The 17,882-nt window shown below is 35.9% G+C and overlaps 1 protein-coding gene across 2 annotated transcripts in view; it reads left to right on the top strand.

The window, feature by feature from the left end:
• LOC128998010 (sarcolemmal membrane-associated protein) overlaps window positions 1-17,882 on the top strand; it is a 73,204-nt gene that overhangs the window by 31,249 nt on the left and 24,073 nt on the right. For both annotated transcript variants that reach the window (XR_008491174.1, XM_054423931.1), the window contains exons 9-14: window positions 4,553-4,695; window positions 5,439-5,574; window positions 10,301-10,526; window positions 10,965-11,123; window positions 11,726-11,788; window positions 15,026-15,159. Coding sequence is in view for 1 of the 2 variants with exons in the window: in XM_054423931.1 (XP_054279906.1) it covers window positions 4,553-4,695; window positions 5,439-5,574; window positions 10,301-10,526; window positions 10,965-11,123; window positions 11,726-11,788; window positions 15,026-15,159 (861 nt within the window). In the remaining variant the exon portion in view is untranslated. The remainder of the gene's footprint in view (window positions 1-4,552; window positions 4,696-5,438; window positions 5,575-10,300; window positions 10,527-10,964; window positions 11,124-11,725; window positions 11,789-15,025; window positions 15,160-17,882) is intronic.

Raw genomic sequence — 17,882 nt, 5'->3', positions numbered from 1 at the left:
TAATTCATAGATTTAAAATTAAATGTTCGTCGTTGAATCGTCCAACGTGTACAAATATGACATAGACTAAGTTTCATATCAATTTATAGAATAGCTGTAGAGGCCTAAATCTATTCTAATAGTTTAAACCAAAGCATAGTAGGCCTACTAGTAAATAGTTGCCTAATTCTAAAATGTGTTGAATTTTTTAGTAATATTGTTTCTACATGTTTTAAAACAGTTTGTAAATTGTACACCTAAGCATCACTAGTAAATAATAGGAGAGGATATAATATTCATATAATAAAACGTGACAGGTTTATTTTAATTCACGATTCTTAATCAACGACTTGGCGGAATTTCCTGATTTGAGTGTTGGGTTTCCTTTATATTGCTTTTACAATCGAAATAAACTATACCAAGCCATTGCTCAATTCCCCGTTCCCCGGTACTGAGCTACTCAATAGACAATAGCTTTGTTTTTGGATAAGATCAGGTAATTTTAGCTATGGCCACCATTCATATAAATGATAACAAACAAGAACGACTGGGTTCATTTAGAACCATAAAAACTCCAGACTTTTAAAAAGAAGGCCTACTGAAAGACGTAAAATTAATATTAATAAAAAAAAAAATTAAGAGGATGACCCGAGTCCTAACTAATAGCCTATGTTAACAGAAATTTACAAGTTGTATTTATGCATAGACAAATTTGTAATGCAATCCATGAATACATTAGGCTTCCCACTTTATAATGTATTGATCAATATTTATTAAAATTCAATAGCGATTCTTGTGATTGAGCGTATGTGGCAAATCATACTGCAGGGTTACGAAATTGTTATGTCGTATTTAAAAAAAAATACATTACCACTACAATGTATTTCTATAATGACGTTTAACTTGCAAATTTTATAATGAATTATGGTTCAATTTTACGATTAAAGGTTACAAGCCCAGTATATAAAATACGAACTTAAAAATTTTATTTGCAGAAGTTCACATAATGGTTTTTATTTGAATAAAAGAAACAAATGGTGGACTACGAAAATAGATATTTCATAACATGTAAAAGATCCAAATTAAATGTACAGTATTATCTTTTTGCATCCCAATAAGCTACTATTTAAGTAAGAAAACCTCATACCCCCTTATATTAGTACATTTCTCATCCTTATTGATCAGCTGAAGACAGTTTTATTGTTAGATCTGTCCGGTGCACTGTCATTAGAGGTCGTGTTTTGTTTACAATTGTTTCTTGTTTTCAGTCATTTAAAACCTCGTTTAACCAAAGAAAATGTTCTAATCATAACTAATAACACGTCCCCTAGTTGTATAACCAAACAGTAAAGAACAAATCATAAAGTTAACAATAAAATAATTGAAACACAATTACGTCGACACTGGCGATCAGTGTCACCGGACATGAACTAGACACGAACAACGAGTTTCAAAGTTTACAATGGGATGCAAAGTTTACTTGTGTTGGTTAGTCTGTGATAAGACTATAATGCATTTTCTACCCTAATAATCATAAGAATATTATTAAACATACTTCTGAATATATATTTATTTAGTCGACTACGTTGATCTTAATCCTAATTATTCGTAGGATACGATATTATGGTGCCAATATAGGTACTACACTTTTGGCATCACTGGCTAAAAATCTTCATGCTTGGCTCCCATTGGACGGCCCGCGAGGCTTCTGATTGGGAGTTAGCGAGTTCCGCCGAGGGACCGAGTTAGCGACTTCCGTACGAGGACGGAATTCGCTAACCCGGCTCTAGATCGGGTTAGCGGGTTCCGGAGTTAGCCAATTCCGAAACCGAACAAGTTAGTGAGTTCCTCTCATCGACCAAATTTGAAGATAGGGCGTTTAACATGGGGTTAGCGAGTTCCAGAGTTACCCAATTCCGCGGACCCCTTTTTTCTAGTAAGTTTTTTATGGTGGAGATTAAGGGGCAGATGAGGGATATTGTTTGAGATCTGCTGGCAGAGGATTTTGTTGTGGTCTCATCTAAAGGGCTCAAAATTTCGATGTATTCTTCAGCCATTTTCCATTCCATAGATGTTAGGTTGTTGATGTGTGTTTGGGAAGATAAGTTCTCCAGAAATCGCTTCTGTTTGCTAAACAAGACGGCTCAGCATTTGGTATTCCGAATGCCATCTTGTTTCACAGTCTTGTATGAGTTCCACTTGTTTTTTACCTAAATTTTGTTGGTAGGTATGCAGCCTTTGCTGGGCAGATGAGCTTCTTTTATAGTGCCCCACAATGGAGCGTGCAGTGGCGAGCATATTAGATAACCCTGGCGTAAAATTTTTGGCATCTGTCAAGGCCAACTGCAATGTGTGTGCAAAGCACGACACATGGCTCCATGGCAGATTTTTCATTGCACTTACCATAGTTGCAGCATTGTCTGTTACGGCAAATATCGGAATGCAGGTGTCAGTAAGATTCCAGTCCGTTGTTATGTCGTTGATTTTTTGGGCTATGTGTTGGGCATCATGTTCACCCAGAAGGTACTCATTGGCCAGACAAAATCTCTTTAAGTTTGAAATCTTGTGACATGTAGTGCAAAGTCAGAGATATAAATGGGTCGTTGCTCCGTGAAGTCCATAAGTCAGTCGTGAAACTCAATGACTCAACAGATGGTAGGTCAATTTCAATTTCACTTTTCATTTTATTTTTAGTTGACTCATACAGATCGGTGTAATTCTTCTGGAAAATGTATTACGAGAAGGTAATATGTACTTAGGGTTAGCCTCCTTGAGAACTTCAATTAGGCCTTCCTCTTCAACCAATGAATATGGATGAAGATTTTTGGCCATCCACATACCAACTTTGTTAGTCAATATTTTAGCTTTAGGGTGTTCATTAGGCCAGATTGTGTGGTGTTCAAAACTCTGACTCAATGTTTGATGTTTTAGGCCTTGGGGTTTTTTTAACTTTTGGGCTTTTTCAGTCTCTGTCTTAATATTTTGTTCTACCACAAAGACCACAGACTCTTTTTTATGTTTTGCTGTAAGTTGTCTGTGCAGACTTGTGGTGCTGCTAGTTTTAAGGGATATTTTTGCAATAGTTACACTCAGCCTTCTTGCCTTGGTCAGTAACATGGAAATGTTTCCAAATAGGGGCCTTTTTTAGGCCTAAATTAATTCCTTCACTAACCGGTGGGCCTATGAGTGAGTTGACTAGATGTGCTTGGAGAGCTTGTAGATCCCTCCTTGGTAACATAATCTGGACTATCCGGAGACCGAAATGCATCTTCATCCATCATCTTATAACAGTAACAACTAACTTAAAAAAGTAAGTAGGTAAATAGGTAACACTAACGGGAAATAAAAAACTAATGACCGCTGACACCGACTTATTAACTATATCACTGCCATCATAGACGACTTAAATTGACTTAAAAGTACTCGACATTACTCCATTAGTTATTCCGTTAGTTTTTCCATTTAGTTAGTTCCGTCTGGTGCATTGTGTGCTTTGTTTACAATTAATTTGTTTCTTGTTATTTCAGTTATTTAAACCCTTGTTTAGCAAAATAAAACAATCTAATCATAAACAATAACTCGTCCCCTAGTTATAGTTATATATAACGGTAAAGCACAAATCGTGAAATTAACTGTAAAATTGAAACAAAATTTCGTCAACACTAGCGATCAGTGGCACCGGACATGAACTATACACGAAAAACGGCTTCAAAATTCACAATGTGATTGGAAGTCTACTTGTGTTGGTCTATTATATGATACTACTAGTAATAGTAATACGTTTAGCTTATGTTCCTCTATGGCGCTACTTAGGCCTACTTCTGCAGCCGTTGTTTTCTTTTGTCTGCTCAAGATGCATGTCAGATAAAGTTTTGTCAGAGGAACCAAATGAAGCCGTGTTTTTTCGTGTTTTGCTTATTTAGTTATTTTGAAACAAACCAAACATTGTGGTGGATGATAACTTGTTTTCAGCTCAATGCTCAGCTTACGTAATAAATATATAAATCACGCAACACACAAACCATTCAACAGATTGCTTCATTTAGCTCTGCTGGCAAAGCTGTATTAGAAAACATCTGTTTTGAAACAGCTGGTCGTTGTCCTTTCATTGGCGTTTTAAGTGAAATATTTCGCCGTATGTCAGCGAATGGATCCAAGATGGATGACGCAAGTGATGTCTAAGTTGCCGATTATTAGTTGGCCTACGTATGTAAATAAATATTTAAAGGAGCCAAGGGATTCAATAAAACTCAATCATTTTCCTTTCTTGTTATTTATTTGTCAAGTATCAATGAAAATAACGAAATCGGCTTAACGTCTACTACTCGACTCGAGTTGCTTGAGTATCTCAACTACTCGACTCGGCTGTCGAGTATTGCCAATTATTGTATTGCCAATCGAGTACTCGCCCACCCCTAATATTTAGCTAATTCCTGAGTTCAATAATTGTTACATGACTTAACACCCATTTATGTTAGTTTCTTGAAATCATAAGTAATGCATTTTCCCACCGATTCATCTACTATATTTGTACTAACTATCAAAACTAATATTTGGCTTATATTCCTTATAGAATTTTCCGGAAGACAAACTGCGTGAAGAACTGCGTAAATTGCAAGAAGACAAGAGTACATACCAAGGACTGGCTAAAGAATGTCTGCAGAAAGTTTTACAAGAAAAATTGGAAGCCATTCACAAATGCCAAAACATGGAGAGGTATGTTATGTTTCACGAAATGTATATTTTAATGTTGATGTGTTTTGTTTACTCATAGTTTCAGATAAAAAATAATACCCTGTACCAGTTTTACTGTTGTATTAGCAAACAATCACCTTGTACCTGGAAGTTCCTCGTATTTCTTTATTAACTCTATGAGATGATAGTTAAGCTTTAATTCATCTTCAATATGTGCTCACTTAACAATTGCAATATTTATTGTTTGTGCTTGAAACCCTGTAAAAGTTACAGATGCCAATAAATAGTTAGGCTGAACTTGATTTCATCACAAGCAACAAACATTTCATTTGGCTTACAACCAGTAATTTCCTTAATCCAAGCCCAAGCTAGTTTTGTTGCCAAAGAATATTTTTGAGTTAGATTCGATAAAGTTAATTCAAGGTTCAGTGTGTAGGCTTAAATGTAAATGTTTTATACAAACCACCCAAGTAATCTAGAAACTACATAAAAGAGGTATAATATTTAAGTGACCAGCATTTAAGAGAAACATTTAAATTCTAAATCTCTAAGTTTTAAAGTTATGGTTCAGGGCTTATGTAATTTTTATGTATTAATAGCTTGATTAAGACCTACTGTATTCTATACTTTTAGTTAGAATATTTTATTGAAAAATTAAATAAATTAGTTTGCTGGTAAAGGGCAAAAATAATTAAATCCATACTTTGCTTTTTTTATTTTACTTGAGTATTAAAAAATCATAAAACCCATACCTTCTTCTTTAGGGCTCTAATGAATGCTGAGGTAGATGTTACAAATCTGAATCTTACTGCGGAAAAAAGACGTGAAGATTTGCAAGAACTGGCGATCAAGCACAACTCCCAGTATCTTAAGACAGTAGAACTGCAAAATAAGTTACAGGTTTGTTGAACTGACTTAATTTAAAAACATATTTGTTTAGCAGAATTCTTATACGGTTAGCCTGAAACTTAACTGCGAACCATATAAAATGTATTCCTCTGTGTGTTTGAGGTGCCTAAGTAATAGAGTAACAAGTGTAAGATAGGCTGTTTGAATATTTTAACAAAATCTTTTACTTTTGATTGTCAATTTAATTTCAAATGTGTTGGGTTTACATTGTCAATAATATACAAGATCTACACTGAAGCAATTTAAGCTTGAATTTACAACATTGTGTACCAATTTGGGTATTTTGATCATCACTATATTAAGTAATGCTTAGTTAAAAATTTTATAAAGTTGGCAACAACATAAAAAAATGTTTAATCCAGTGAAGTTCATTTACCGTAAACTAGAAAATTACTTTTTTTATTTTAGTTAATTTTGTTTTGTTTCATTATTATTTGGATAAAAGTACCTTGTTTCAACATAAGATGTAAGGTTTCCACGGTCACTAACACTATATACTATGTTTGAAGTTCATTGTTGGTGATGGTGAGTTAATATTGTTCAAAGGTTTATTGCGGACATTTTCCATCACGATGAAAATGTCCGTCATTAAACCTTTGAACAACACTATATACTAGATATTCTGGGTACAACAGTGTCACAGGCGGCCACTTTGTCCAAGAAATGTAGCGCTTGACACCTGCTCTTGTGAGCTGGTCTGAGGAGGTCAAAACGTCATCACTTAGTGATAAGTTGTTGTCTGTAACAGGGTCGTACCTAGAGGTGTGCGGATATCCGAAAAATCGGGTCGGATTCGGTTTGGTTCGGATATCCGTATCCGAACCGGGCCCAAATTCGATATCCGACACTATCCGTTATACCGGGTGTCCGAAAAATAACTCCCTAGTTTTGATAAACGATTGTTTATTGTAGAGAATACATATTCTTATATCTAATACATGAAATTAAAGAGGGTTTACTCAAGTTTATTTGACATTAGTACACCTCGATATGTGACCCATTTGTAGCTCTACAGATATCTAACCGGTATTCGATCTCTCTCCAAGTGTTAGTTAACATATCAGGTGTCACTGATTCTACTGCAGCTACGATTCTTTGACGAAGATGGTCAATGTCAGGTATCTTTTCTGAATAAACCAAGTTCTTAACGTAACCCCACAGGAAAAAATCCAGTGGTGTTATGTCTGGGCTTCTTGGAGGCTACGCGATCGGGCCAGCTCTCCCCATCCATCTTGCCGGGAAACGAGCGTTTAAGGCCGAGCGCACACGTTTTTTGTAATGGGGCGGCGCACCGTCTTGCTGGAATATTACTAGTCCTTTTTCCGCCTCGATGTCATCCACCTGTGGAAACACGTACAGTTCAAGCATTTCACAGTAGATATCGCCATTTATAGTGTTTTCACAAAAAATAAAAGGTCCAAAAATTCGACCGTTCATTAAACCGCACCACACATTAACCTTAGGCGAGTCTCGTTGGTGTTGAACAATTTCTCGTGGCTTCTCAGACCCCCAAATTCGGCAGTTGTGGCGATTTACAACCCCGTTAACATGGAACGTTGACTCATCAGTGAACAAAACATTGTTCAGGTAGTTTGGATTCTCATCAATTCTGTTGAGAATGTCCACAGCAAAATCTAACCTTAAGCGTTTATCATTTGGTTTTATTTCGTGGACCAGTTGGATTTTGTACGCATGTAATTTCAGTCTTTTACGTACCACGTCGTAGACAGTAGATCTTGGTAATCCCAATTGTAGACTACGACGCATTAGTGACGTCTTAGGGCTGCGTTGGCATGAGGCTCTGATTCTCTCTACATTCTCCGCTGAAACAGATGGCCTACCCGGTCGTTTTCCTTTTAAAACACTTCCCGTCTCCTTAAATTGTTTTAACCAACTGCGAATTGATTTCGGATCAGGTGCACTGCCACCATACTCACGTCTGAAGTTACGTTGCACAGTTGTAACAGATTTTGTTTCCACTAACCAAATTACGCACTGTGCTTTCTGCTGTGGAGTAGCCATTGCACTGACTGACAGTCAGACAGTCGAGTCTAGCGCTCGGCGCGGCGGCGCGGCGCGTGGTGGAACTACACGCTCAAGGTCAAACAGGTGTGCCAACCTTAATACCAACGTACGAAACTAAAACTTAAGAGCATACTCAACAGGCCCAAAGAATTATTTTTGTCCATTCTAACGAATACTGTCCTCAGAAATTTGATAAAACTAGGGAGTTATTTTTCGGACACCCGGTATATCCGACTTTTTCGGATAGACAATATATTTTGACGTTTTGGACAGAAAACTAAATCTCCATAGCCACCATTAGTTTCCCAGGACAAAGTTACAGCAATACGTTTCCAACGACCTAACAGCAAACGGCAAAGAAGCCGTATGATGCAATACTAATAACTAGTTTAGTCGTTATCGGCTGTTTTGCTTTACGATTAGATTCGTTTGGAACGAACAGACATAAAGCAGAAAAGAACTACCATGGTCAAATGAAAGTCAACTCGTGCTTGTCTCGCTCCTGATACTAGGGGCGCTGCGTAATAGTTTTTTTTACAGTACTGTTTCAAAGTAGAAAAATCTAGCCTACTACTGTGATGATGTTACGTAAACAATAGATTTAATGTTTCCCGAAAACAAGTCAGAATAGAAACAATAGAAAGGCAACACAATAGAAGGATGGGAGGGGTTGGGCAATGACCTCGAAAGGAGCGCGGGTAGTGAGTCAAGTAGGACCGGAGGGGGAAGGGGTGGGTAAGACCTTGAAGCTATATATAGACTTGCACTACTTCCCTAAACCTAAAGGACTGGCCGGCGAGTGGTATTCCAATCACAGGACAAGATACGTTGTTTTTTGGGTATTCATTGCCCGGTTCGACTTTGGATTGTCTTACTGTGTAGAAACTTTAAATAATAAAAAATAAAGTTTGAACTAACTACGATTATTTAACATTGATTGTGTACATATTAAATGATTAAACTATAGGGACCATGGATATATACAAACTTTTGTCGTGATTTTAATTTCAACATCAAAATACAATATTGCACAATCGTGATATTTTAGGTCATTGACCTTTATTATGCATCCGGTATTGCTGTTTCAGAAGAGAAGCACGTTGATAAATTATAAATTGATATTCCCGTAGTTAAAAAGAATTATTTTATAAACCTATAAAACAAAATCATAAAATCTTACATAAAGATAACAATAACGGAAATTGTAAAAAGGGTATAAAGATAACAACGTTGTTATTCTTTCTCTTTGTTCTTCTATTTCTTGGGTTTCCCTTCATCACGCATTCAACAAGTTGCCATGGTTACTAATCACCCATGTCGTTATCAGCTTTTGTGACATAGCGCACAGCAGGGGGGTAAAACTTGATGAAAATCGGTTAATTTTTACCTATTATTTAATTACCAATGAATGTACTACTTTATTGGTATTTGGTACTGTATTAATAATCGGTCAAAATGGCCGATTTTTGTCAAATTTTACACCAAATTTATTGAAATTTCAAGGTGAATATTAATAAAACAACTATTACCAAATATTTGTATTCATTTAAAAGATTGATTTGTGGTATTGGGTTCCCCACTGAGTGCAGCCGAGCGGCACTAATGAGGGTCAGACCTTCTTGGGGGTGAACAATAGACGGCTTATCAGACCCTCCCCTCCCCCGTGGTCTGGAGAAAGCTTGTAAACGAACTATTGCACAAGCGTGACTTGTCATAGGGCTGCTTCAACTATAATTTTGTCAAATGAACTGTGATGTTTCAAAATAAAAAACAATAATTTGGGACCATACTGCTTAACAATAATGGACTGCAATTATTGTTGAACATACAATCCATTTTTAACAAACTAAGATTATACAATTCAAATACAATTATAAAAATTATCTTGGTATTTTACTTGGGGTAATGAAGTTATGTAGGCTAGTGTAATTCTCGGTTCATCAAGGTTCTACTGAATTATGTTTGGCAGTGAATAAGTGTAGAATGCAATTTATAAATTCAGGGATACACACCTTTTACACAGTTATAAAGTCTAATTTAATTGCCCAACATCAAATTGTGAGCTAGAGCCCATCTTAGTGCATAAGTGATGTTTTCTAAACTTGGCAAACCCGCAAAATGCCACTTAAGGCCAATAATCCGTTCCAAAAACGTAAGGAAATACAATGTGAAAATAAACTTGAGATCGAACTCCTTGGCTTGTGAGAACCAGGAAACAAGATAAAACATAACCTCAAGTAAACAAGCCCAAACGTTTGACATCAGCCCTGCTGAGCTAAGGTGTTGTGTGAAGATTTCGGCTGCTAGTGTACTTAATTCAAGCAACCAACTTTTGAAAATAAATGTTGTGAATTGTGATTTTCAAGAGAGAGAAAACTGTGGACTTGGCTAATTTGAAATTCTATAGTTCAAAATCGTCATTTAAGTTTATTTACACAGCTTTACATTGTTTTATAGGTTAAAAATACATATGCAGCTTGTTATTAACCGCGCCGAACTATCCGAATCCGAAAATATCCGAATCCGAACCTCCCAATATCCGATCCGATCCGAACCGAGCCTCAACTATCCGATCCGAATCCAATCCGAAATGAAATTTCACTATCCGCACACCTCTAGTCGTACCTACAACACCTAGTTTGTAGTTGTTTGATTTGTTTATACTTTTGCTCTAACAATTCAATTTTTAAAGGAAACCGAGGAGTCTCACAAAGAAGCGTTGGCAAAGATAGAGGCAGAAAACGAAGAGTTGGCGGCAGAGGTGAAACGGTTGATAGCCAACGAGGCTGTGATGCATGAGAAGATAGAACAGCTGGAAGTGTCAACGGGTCGCCATCTTCTAGGCTTCCAGTCGCAGCTGCAGTTCAACAAGTCGCCAGATATCCATGACCACCTTTCCTCCCTCAAAGAGCGCAATGGTAAATTACATTATTTCTTAATACGGTATGTTCTTATGAGATTTGTAAAAGATGAGATTTATAAAATCTAGTTAAGTCTGTTATTATGATTATGTAACATGCCCTAAAGGTTCTTTGTTTTTAGCACATAATTTTAATTTGATGAAGTTTTATGTCTAAAGAGGTAAAACGTTCCAAAATAGGTGATAGCTTTTGTTTAAATCGAAATTAGGCTTATAGTAATTACTTTTCCTAATTTAGGCTAAGCCATGAGTTTACACCACTGTATTACTTTTTTAAACGAAATTACATTCAGGTTTGTTCTTAATTAATTAATGTTGTAAACTGAGGCCAACTAAAGCTAACATTAAAGTTAGTCGTGTTTTAGTCTGGTACAGTAATGTACTAAAGTAACAAAATGGAATATAAAGAGACAAATTTTGCTTTCTTTTTGTTAAGGGAGCACTGCCGATGTCATTTGCAAAAATGATGAAGACGAAGAGCTAAAAGATGAAAATCAAAAGGATGTTTCTAACTCGATGGACTCTTTAGTAAATCGATTATCATTAGCCCTCGAGGAACAGAAAAGAGCCAAAGAACTTGCAGACCTTATTCAAGGTATGTTTTATTAAATGTTAGATGTAATTTGTTTAGTTACATAGGAAGGTACATCTGAAACTAACCTTAACAATATCCTGGTACTTCAGTAGAAAGCTATTGGGGCTCTCATGGACCTTGACTCTACAGATGGCTGCAGAGAAGCTATCGCTGAAGTTCCCAACTGTCGTAGCATTTTACATCAGTGCAGTTGTCCTATACACTGACCAGCTGGACCTTCCCAGGAATGGAGATTTTCACCCATAACAGACCAGAAGAGCAACAGATTTCAGCCTTCATGCACACCATACCACGCAGTTCAGTAAGAAACCATTCTATATCGGTCGCAAGATCATCAATGCACTGCTCTAAGACCTCAAGACTATGAGAGGAAACACACTAAAACAGGGACTGCAAGACTGGCTGGTGGAACGACCTGTTTACTCAATCTAGGAATTCTTTAATCTCTTATAAAGATAGATGACCAGAAAATACTTGTAAAGCAAGAAATCTAAACGAATATGACACCACTTTATTTCTTTAAGACATAACACATAAAGAATTTGACTCTTGTCTAATCGAGTTATTAATGTTTTAATGCTTTCTTTAAATATCTGTTCCAGCTCAAGCAACACTGCTTCAAACGGAAAAAATGTCAAAGTTGCAACATGTTAATTCACTAGAAGGTATGTGTTGCATTTTGCTATTAGAGTTTTAACTTTTTTTACCTTTCAGAGGGCGCATTATTTTTCAAAACGGGAGAGGGTGCACCTGGAGGTTACTTCCAAGTCAACAAAAACAACCATTTATGAAGTAAAATTTGTACTTTAGTGCACAAATTAAGTTTTATTTATCAAAAATCTGTTTAAAGAACTCTTAATTATAAAATAACTTAATTAGATTTTATAAATATAAAATTAAACTATTATTCTATCAAATGTTCTAACATAAAAGAATATGAAGAAATCTTTTACAAGAATATATTCAAGAAGTTAATCTTAATTTTCCCCACAATGTCCTATAATGCGGTTCTAGATAGCACTCACAATAACTGATGTTTTAAGTAATTTAACATAATGGGTATCTTAATACTAAATGACTCTGTACATACGTCGTTCGTAAATCTTCCTTTCAGCCCTGGCTAAGAGTATTGCAATTCAAAATTTAACTTCATCACTCATCGTTTAAAAACTATATATTTACTAAATAATGTCATGAATCGTAAAAAAATAATTATTTACACGCAATAATCAACGCACACACTAAACTAGAGGTCGCAAACGGAAGTTGCCTCCAGGCTGTACGAGAATCGGCAGAGCGCACACAGAAGCTACTTCCAGCTTCTTACAAAACTGAACAAAACTAACAAATATAAAATAGTAGGGGTGAGTTTTGACCTTCACTCGATTCTAGGAATGAGGTGCGTGAGGTACAGTAACACTCACACTGCCGACACCACTCAAAATAATATAATTGTGAAAAATAAATCAAAACCCTGGAGGTTACTTCCGTGATGCGACCTCTGGAAGGTTAAATACCGGTAACGTACCTAAAGATATAATTTTTAAAATTTGGTTTTCCGTTTAACTTTCGGCTGATTTAGCTGGTGTATGATGTTCATATAGTACACCAATAAAAGATGGTTATTGATTTTTTTTTCAAAAAAGGGTTGTAGACAGTTAAAAGGACATGGTGACAACACAATTTGATATTTTGCCGTAAATTCAGAAAGAAGATGTCCTAGTAGATGAATACAAAATAAATTCTGTTGTGAACTTTTTGTGCCATCAACTGCCTGAAACTCTTTTCTTAGGTAAGTTAGGTGTATACATAGGGTGTCACAAATTTATGTATCGGGCTCTGCAAAACCAGTTTATATTAGTGATAGTCGGATCCGGATATCGGACTAGAACCGGCACCCGATCGGATCCAAAAAATTCCGGATCTTGGGCTGGATCCGGTTTTGATGGATCTGATTTTTTCCAATTTTTCCCGATTTTGGTATTAACACAAAGCTGACTGTATCCCCATGTACAAGACCGATTTTCCCTGATTTTTTTACTAACACAAAGCTGTCTGTATCCATGTACAAGACTATCTGTGACTGTGTACAAAAAGACTCCTCTAAAATAAGGCAACTTTAAATCAGCAGCAAGTTTTATTATATCCAAACTACTTTTTCTGGAAGTCTTTCAATTATTTCCTATGAGTACATTTTTTGACTTTTACTACCAGATCCCGTATAAGGTCTCAAATAGAGCCACTTTTATTTCTTTCAATAACAGGCAACAGGTTTTTTCTTTCTTATTTGTTTTTAATTTTTGAAGTCTTCCCTTTTCCCACACCAGTTTTGCTTTAGTTTTCATTATGTTAGTAACTGCCCAGGCGGCAGCTCTCTCACCAATACTAGAGTCTGAAGCTTTTACCTTTTCCCAAGCTAATAAGCTGTCAGCCACTGATCTAATTTTACTATCCTTCGATCTTGAGTATGCTATATTGTGGTTTTTGTATGCAGCATCCAATTTATTTATGCCTGGATCACCCTTTGCTTATCTCTTCCTTAAATTCATTCCAGGCCCACAGTACTGATAGCCGGGTATGTGAAATTCTACAGGTAAAATACCCTGTGTCTGTGTACATACAGGGTGAATAAAAAGTCAAGACTCCCCCATCTAATATTTTTTTAAGTTAGAACACAGTATAGTCTTCTTGTACACAGACACAGGGTATTTTACCTGTAGAACTTCACATACCCGGCAATCAGTACTGTGGACCTGGAACGAATTTAAGCATTTAAGGAAGAGATTATTAACAAGAGGTGATCCAGGCATAAATAAATTGGATGCTGCATGCAAAACCACAATATAGCATACTCAAGATCGAACTATAGTGAAACATACACAGATACCCTTTTGGTGGTCGTGCAAACCTACACAAAGTTTCATTTTATGATTTTGAAAAGTTTTAGTGATCCGCCCATCACTAAAAAGTTTATATATATAAAAATAAATGAAAAATGTCCAGTACATTTTTTTCTGATTTCAGTTTAGTGTAGTCATAATCAGGTAATTTGTAATTCGCAAATATTATTGATAACTCAGAGCTCCTTAATATTTATGAAATTTGGTTTGTTATTGCATGTCCCAAAAAATATTTTTTTTCAATGGGTTAACATTTCAAAGATAAATTTAATGTAGGCCTTTTCCTAAGCCAAGCCAAGTGCTTTTTCCTTCAAAGACATTTTAATTAGAAACTAAGTTATCTGTTTTATTTTAAAGAGGCAAAAGAACTATAGAAAGTAGCTACATAGCTTAGTCCGGCCAGTTATAATCTTGCTAGATTTTAAGGTGAATTAGGTGATGTTTAACCCTTAAAAATATATTTCATAATGAATCAGGGTGTCCACATTCTGGAAAGTCAGGGATAGTCATGGAAAGTCATGGAAAAAAATTATGGTCATTGAAAGTCATGGAAATCCCCAATGATGGATGGATTTCAGGGGACCTTTCAATGCTCTAGTTGGCCGTAACCGCGACTATTGTAGCATTTTTCCGAATTTTTCACAAATGTACGACAATTTCAATTTATACAGTTGTCTTAGATTATGGGTTTTGAGTTTGTATTAGTTCATTGTTGTACCTATTGTACTCCATTGTTATCTGTTAATACATATTTCAATATTTTCTGTGAAATAACTTGTCTAGGTTTATTCGTGTGTGTACGGTATATTATAATTTTTGAGTTAAGTTCGTGAGTCATGGAAATCAATGGTTAATGGTCATGGATAGTCATGGAAAGTCAGGGAAATTGATAACAAAATTTCTGTGGACACCCTGTAAATGTCTTCAATATTTTAATTCTATATAGAAATTTTCATAAATAAGTCTTGCATAGACATTAAAAATATTATTCTTTTGTTTCAGCTGAACTTGAAATTCATGTAGATAAAATGTGTAAATACAAAGAAGAAAATAGAAAACTGGAGCAAACGCTTCTCTCCTTAGAGCAGAGATTAAAAGATGAAACCCTGAACAAAAGTGAAAGTGAAACAACATTGGTAAGAATTGATTTTGCATCAATTGTGTTTTATGATCTTAAGTTCATTATAAGAAAATTTACTCACCATGGTACAGCCTTTGATAAATTTAATGTTTTGTCTTAGGCCAAGCAAGGGACACTATTCGTTTGCTGTGAACTGTAGTTTTTATGTTTCCACTCCCATTCCCATTTTTAGAAAATTTCCCTTAGTAGGGAATAAGTTATTACCCTAAGTCTTATGGTAAAACTAAACCCGGTAATGCCTTTTTTTTTTTGGCCTCAGAGGAAAATTTGTTTGAATTCATATGGGCTTTTATAAATAGCAAAAACCAATGATTTTATCAGCTGTTATGTTTTAAAACTCCTGATTGATGTATAACAGATTATTGTAAAGATATTTAGACAATGTAAAAGAAGTATTACCTTACCTTACCTAGCTGGCCACTCAAACCTAAGCAGGTTTTTGGCCTCTCCAACAGCTTTGCGCCATCTTTCTCGGTCCTTCATCATCTCCTCTGTAACGGACATCCTTCTCATATCCCTCCGGACTTGGTCCCACCATCGCAGCCTTGGGCGTCCTAAAGGTCTTCTTCCTACAGGTACAGCATCCGTCACTGTTCTCAAGACTGACTCTTCAGGTCTCCTGTAGACATGTCCTGCCCATCGAAATCTTTGGCTTTTAATTAATGCAGTAATATCCGGATCTTTGTAGACCTCACGTAATTCTTTATTTGTTCTAATCCTCCAAATTCCTTCTTCTTCAATTGGGCCATATATACGTCTGAGAATTTTGTTTTCGAAAATTATTAGCTTCTTTTGATCTTGTTTGGTTAGTACCCACGTTTCAGATCCGTAGGTAGCTATAGGCAGTATAATAGTCTTAATAATAACAACTTACGTCAATCAATCCAGTATGTTTATGGAGGACGCACGTTTCGACCTTTAGGTCATCTTCTGCTCCGCTTTTTCACTAGGTTGTTACGTACTTAGTTGCATTGTTGGTGTAGCAACCGCGTCAAATAATTTACATTGTGAAACATAGTCAGACCACGTAAACATAAAAACACAAAACACGACATTGACGAATACGAAAACATTTAAAATACTATCACCGTGCGCACGGCTGAACGGGCTCGGGACTGCGGCGGCACTGACTTGTCCAGGCACCCTGCTTTGGACTTTGAACATGACGTCACTCACTCCTTGTATTATCCGTCAGTCGAATAATGGTGTCATATACAGGATTGGCGTCAGAATGAATTTTTCATTTAAAATATTTTTGTTTAGCTTGAAGTCCTTGTATATGGCCATTTCCTCTATTCTGTCAAGCCGCTGTCCTTTCTTTTCCCTCGCTAAGATTTTCAAGTTACTACTTATATTTGTATAAGTGTGTCCGGGTTGCATTGGTTAACTTGTCTCAAACTTTCTTCTAAAGCTAGGTTGAACAGTAGAGGTGATAGTCCATCCCCTTGACGAACTCCAGTATTTATACTAAACTCTTGACTATATTCATTGTTAATTCTCACTTTGCACTTGGTTTCTTCATTGCATAGACTTGCCATATTTATTAGTTTTTCAGGTACACCATTTTTTTGCATGTTTTTCCACATTTGTTTCCTATTGATACTGTCGTATGCTTTGTTAAAGTCAACAAAAAGTAAATGTGCTGTCTTGTTAAACTCCCAATATTTGGATAAAGCTTGTCTCAAGGTGAAAATTTGATCCGTGGTTGATCTTTGGCTTCTAAAGCCTGCTTGATGTTCCCCTAAGATTTCTTCAGCATAACATACTAATTTGTCATTAATTATTCTTGATAGGATTTTGTATGCAGTATTAATTAAGGATATCCCTCTGTAATTGTTGCAGTTACGGGTATCTCCCTTTTTGTGTATAGGGACGATTGTTGCTATTTTCCATTCCATTGGAATCTCTTCTTTCTCCCAGACATCTAAGATTAACTTATGGAGTTCTTCTATTATAGACTGACCCCCTGCTTTGAGTAGTTCTGCAGGTATGTTGTCTCCTCCCGGAGCTTTATTGTTTTTTAAGTTCTTGACTGTATTCCATACTTCTTCAAGAGTAGGAGGGTTTATCATTGGTTGTACATTTTGAAACTGTCCTTCTTCTTCTTCTCTGTTGGCTGTCATATCTCCATTTAAGAGATCTTCAAAATAGCATTTCCAAATATTTAGTGCTTCTGCTTGGTTACAGATAATGTTTCCATCTTTGTCTTTCACACCTACTGTCTTTGCTTTGTATCCTTGTTTGAAAAATCTAACAAAACGAAAGAAATCTCTTGTGTTATTTTTGTTACTGTCTTTTTCTGCTTTCCCTGTTTGCTCTTTGACAAACTTTCTTTTCGCTGCCCGTAGTAATTTTTTAACTTCTCTGTTGGTTTCTTTGTACTGTTGTTTGGTGATCTCATTCTCATTTGTGAGCATAGCGTTTTTAGCTTTTAACCTATTTTCAATTAGTCTATGACAATCCTCGTTGAACCAAGAACCTCTTCGGAGACTTCGTTTACTGACTTTTTTATATGCTCCCATCTTTCCTGTACTGTTATGTCTGAGTTCTGTTCCTGCAAAACGTTAAATCTGTTTGTAAGTTTAATTGTGAATTCTTGTTTGACCTTAGGTTCCTTAAGTATTAGCATTGTTTAAATGGAGAAAAGTGTTCATGCATTACGAAAAGAACACATTTATCTGTTATTATTTATCCATTCTTTACAAATAAGGTATCATT

Source organism: Macrosteles quadrilineatus, unplaced genomic scaffold, assembly GCF_028750875.1.
Source record: "Macrosteles quadrilineatus isolate MER2022 unplaced genomic scaffold, UCM_ALF_1.0 Scaffold_7__1_contigs__length_78375512, whole genome shotgun sequence".
Lineage (NCBI taxonomy): Eukaryota > Metazoa > Arthropoda > Insecta > Hemiptera > Cicadellidae > Macrosteles > Macrosteles quadrilineatus.
This window is presented reverse-complemented; position numbering and strand designations above follow the sequence as displayed.